Genomic DNA, 3,240 nt, shown 5'->3' on the forward strand with positions numbered 1-3,240 from the left:
GGAACTGCAAGCTCTTTGAACATTTTTAAACAACAATTAAAAACGTATTAATTCAGCACTGCTTTTAACTCATTGCCACTCTTTTTATTATCATAGTTTACATGTTTTATTGTTCCTATGTCTTAATTTTATCTTTTACATATTCTGTTGGTCTTGGCAGACCGGTTCTTGATATTTGCTGCTTCTGTTGTGTGTGCTATATAAATGAAGTTTATTATTATTATTAAAAATGAGTCTCAATTTGCCCTCAGTAGGCGGGAGTCTGATCATTTGCTCTTACCTCGTCTTTTTTGCTTGAGCACATCATTTTATAACATCAAGGGTTTATTTGTTGCTGTGGCATTGGCTGTTACTTAAAATTCTGAGTCAGAGTTAAAACGCTTTCAAATTCTGCCTCTGCAACAACGGGACGAGGCTCGCTGAAGAATAGCACGTACAGTATAAACGTCAAACACTTGACAATCCTCCCCTCCTCAAACTCGCATATATTACAGTAACCTTTACTCACACTCATGCAGAAACACACATACACAGACAATGACACACCACTTTCAATGCATATATGGCAACAGTTTTACTGAATCTGTAGAGTTCTGCAGTTTTTCTAAGTACTTTATGTACCACAGAAACATATGGGGAGCAGCAGCATACAGAATGACAAAGAGATTAAAAGACAACATATATTTCATGGCTTTTCATTTCAGCTGGATTAAATCCAGTCTCTCTGAGTTGATATTTCCATACAGTTAGACCAATCCTTGTTTTTTAAAGGTCCCATGGCATGACAATTTCACTCTATGAGGTTTTTTTAACATTAATGAGTTCCCCCAGCCTGCCTATGGTCCCCCAGTGGCTAGAAATGGCGATAGGTGTAAACCGAGCCCTGGGTATCCTGCTCTGCCTTTGAGAAAATGAAAGCTCAGATGGGCCCATCTGGAATCAAGGTTACCCCCCCTTTCTCTGCTTTGCCTGCCCAGAGAATTTGGCCCACCAATGAGAGAGAGACATCATGGCTTTCAAACGAGCAAAGTGGCAGTTGGTCGAGGCCACCCCCTCCTCCTCAATAGCTTCAGACACAGAAATGGCACATACTAAGTAAAGCTCATTGTGGGTCTGGCTCTAGTGGCTGTAATTCTGCACCAAGGCTGAATTTTGGGAAAGAGACTTCAGCTACAGTATTAGGGGACCACTAAGGTCTATATAAAAGCATCCAAAGAGCACCATGTCATGGGACCTTTAAATAACAGCAGTGCCCCTGTGACATGAAATAGACTTATAATCCTCTTTCTTAATCTTTTTATGGATGAGTTCCACAATTCTTCTTTGTCTTTTTTTTTAGCGTGCATGCATAAGTCTATATGAATGCTGTAGGTATCTAAAGAGCATGGTATGGCGCTGTTGAATATAAAAATCAAAAACATATCACAATTAGCATGTGTTTACAAGATGGGACATTTAAGTGTACAGTACTTCCATTATCATTATTATCTTGTTTTCTCACTCCCCGTTTTCCAAGAGATTTTAATTAATCCATTTTTTTTTCAGCAGCATCGTCTGAATTTAGTGAGTTTTTGGAAAGCCTGTTTGAACTCATCGTTGAATACGGTGTAGATAACAGGATTGATCAGGGAGTTCAGGTATCCCAGCCAGGTAAATATATCAAAAAGCACTGGATCAAACCAGCACTCTTTACATATGGCCATGACGAGCGTGCCCACAAAGAAGGGGAGCCAACAGACAATGAAAGCGCCCAGGATGATGCCCAGTGTCTTGGTCGCTTTCCTCTCCCGAGCCGCACACAGCCGTTTCCTCTCCAGCACGCTGTCTGCCAGCTTAACTTTAACGCTATTCATGAATAGAGGCGATCCTCCCCCTCCTCCTCCCCCACCCCCCGCATTGCCAGAGCGTAGCTGTGCTTCCTGGTAGGAGGCAGAATTAAGAGAACAGAGAGAGGAGCCTGCAGAGGTTTGGATGAGCTGTGCTGTGGTGAAACGTTTCCCTGAAGAAGACGGCGTCTTAAAGATGCGGGAGCGGGCGGCAACATAGATCCGTCCATAGAGGATGATGAGCAGCACTGTGGGGACGTAGAATGCGCCGAAGGTGGAGTATAGAGTGTAAGAGATCTGATCTGTATTGACCATGCACTCCGTCAGCTCCTCGTGGGCTTTGGCTTGCCGCCAGAAAAGTGGAGGCATGGAAATCGATATGGAGATCACCCACACCACCCCAACCATGATCGCCGCCCGACGCATGGTGCGGCGTTTCGAGTACTCCAGGGCGTCTGTGATGGCCCAGTAGCGGTCCAATGCGATCACACACAGGTGCAAGATGGAGGCCGTGCAGAAGGTGATATCAGACGACAGCCAGATGTCACAGACAATCTGCCCCAGCGACCAGGTCTTGCTGACAGTGTAGACGATGCTGATTGGCATGACTAAAATAGACACCAGCAGGTCTGTGACGGCGAGTGAGCCGATCAGGAAGTTGGCAGGTGTGTGGAGCTTCCTGGTTAAAAAGATGGTGGCGATGACAAAGGCGTTTGAGAGGACGGTAGCCAGAGTGACGACAGCTAACAGTGCAGACAGGGAGATCTGGAGGCCGAGTAGCGTGGCCTTGCTCCAGGGTGGAGTTGTTGTGGTGTCAGGAATCTCTGTGAAGTTGCTGGTAAAGTAGTCCAGTGAGCTATTATCCAGCTCCATCTCGCCTCTGCAACTTTTAAACCTCCTTGTCTCCAAGGTTTAAACCAGCCTCATCACATCAGTTCAGGCATGGCACTAGACAGGGTACGCCACTGTTGGTTGTTGCTGTAGAAAATGCAGAAGCTAAGTATTTTATCCTCATTTCACACTGCAATTTTCTTTTTTTTTTTTTTTTTATATTAACCGTCGGCAAACATCTAATTCCATCCACAACTAATGCTCCTGTAATTGAAGCCAGTTAATTTGTCCATTTCTTCTCTCCAGTATTAATTTATCTCACTGGTGTAGCTGCAGGAGAGAAGAATCCTAATTTGTATTCAGCTCCTGTCAGACAGGCACTCCTTTTCCCTCTTCCCAACGCTCTTATCTCATCTCCAACCAGCAGCCAGCCGGCACCAACACCTTCAGACCAAACCTTCCTATCTATTAACTGCTTTAATGGGCTCCTCCTTTTCAATAAAGCTAAGCGTGGAGCTGCATGTAAGATGATGATGACAGATACAAAAGGTTTGCTTGTTATCTCTCTCTTATCTGTTGTCAA

The 3,240-nt window shown here is 44.5% G+C and overlaps 1 protein-coding gene across 1 annotated transcript; it reads right to left on the bottom strand.

Annotated features, from left to right (window-relative positions):
* Positions 1 to 1,127: 1,127 nt before the first annotated feature.
* On the bottom strand, positions 1,128 to 2,855 carry htr1d (5-hydroxytryptamine (serotonin) receptor 1D, G protein-coupled). The gene has a single exon (XM_039785171.1). The coding sequence runs from the start codon at positions 2,697 to 2,699 to the stop codon at positions 1,542 to 1,544; it is 1,158 nt and encodes a 385-aa protein (XP_039641105.1). The 5' UTR covers positions 2,700 to 2,855; the 3' UTR covers positions 1,128 to 1,541.
* Positions 2,856 to 3,240: the final 385 nt, after the last annotated feature.

This window comes from Perca fluviatilis, chromosome 20 (assembly GCF_010015445.1).
Source record: "Perca fluviatilis chromosome 20, GENO_Pfluv_1.0, whole genome shotgun sequence".
Classification (NCBI taxonomy): domain Eukaryota; kingdom Metazoa; phylum Chordata; class Actinopteri; order Perciformes; family Percidae; genus Perca; species Perca fluviatilis.

Excerpts from the sequence above, each read along its gene's own strand:
- htr1d (XM_039785171.1), bottom strand. The coding sequence starts at position 2,699 with ATGGAGCTGGATAATAGCTCACTGGACTACTTTACCAGCAACTTCACA.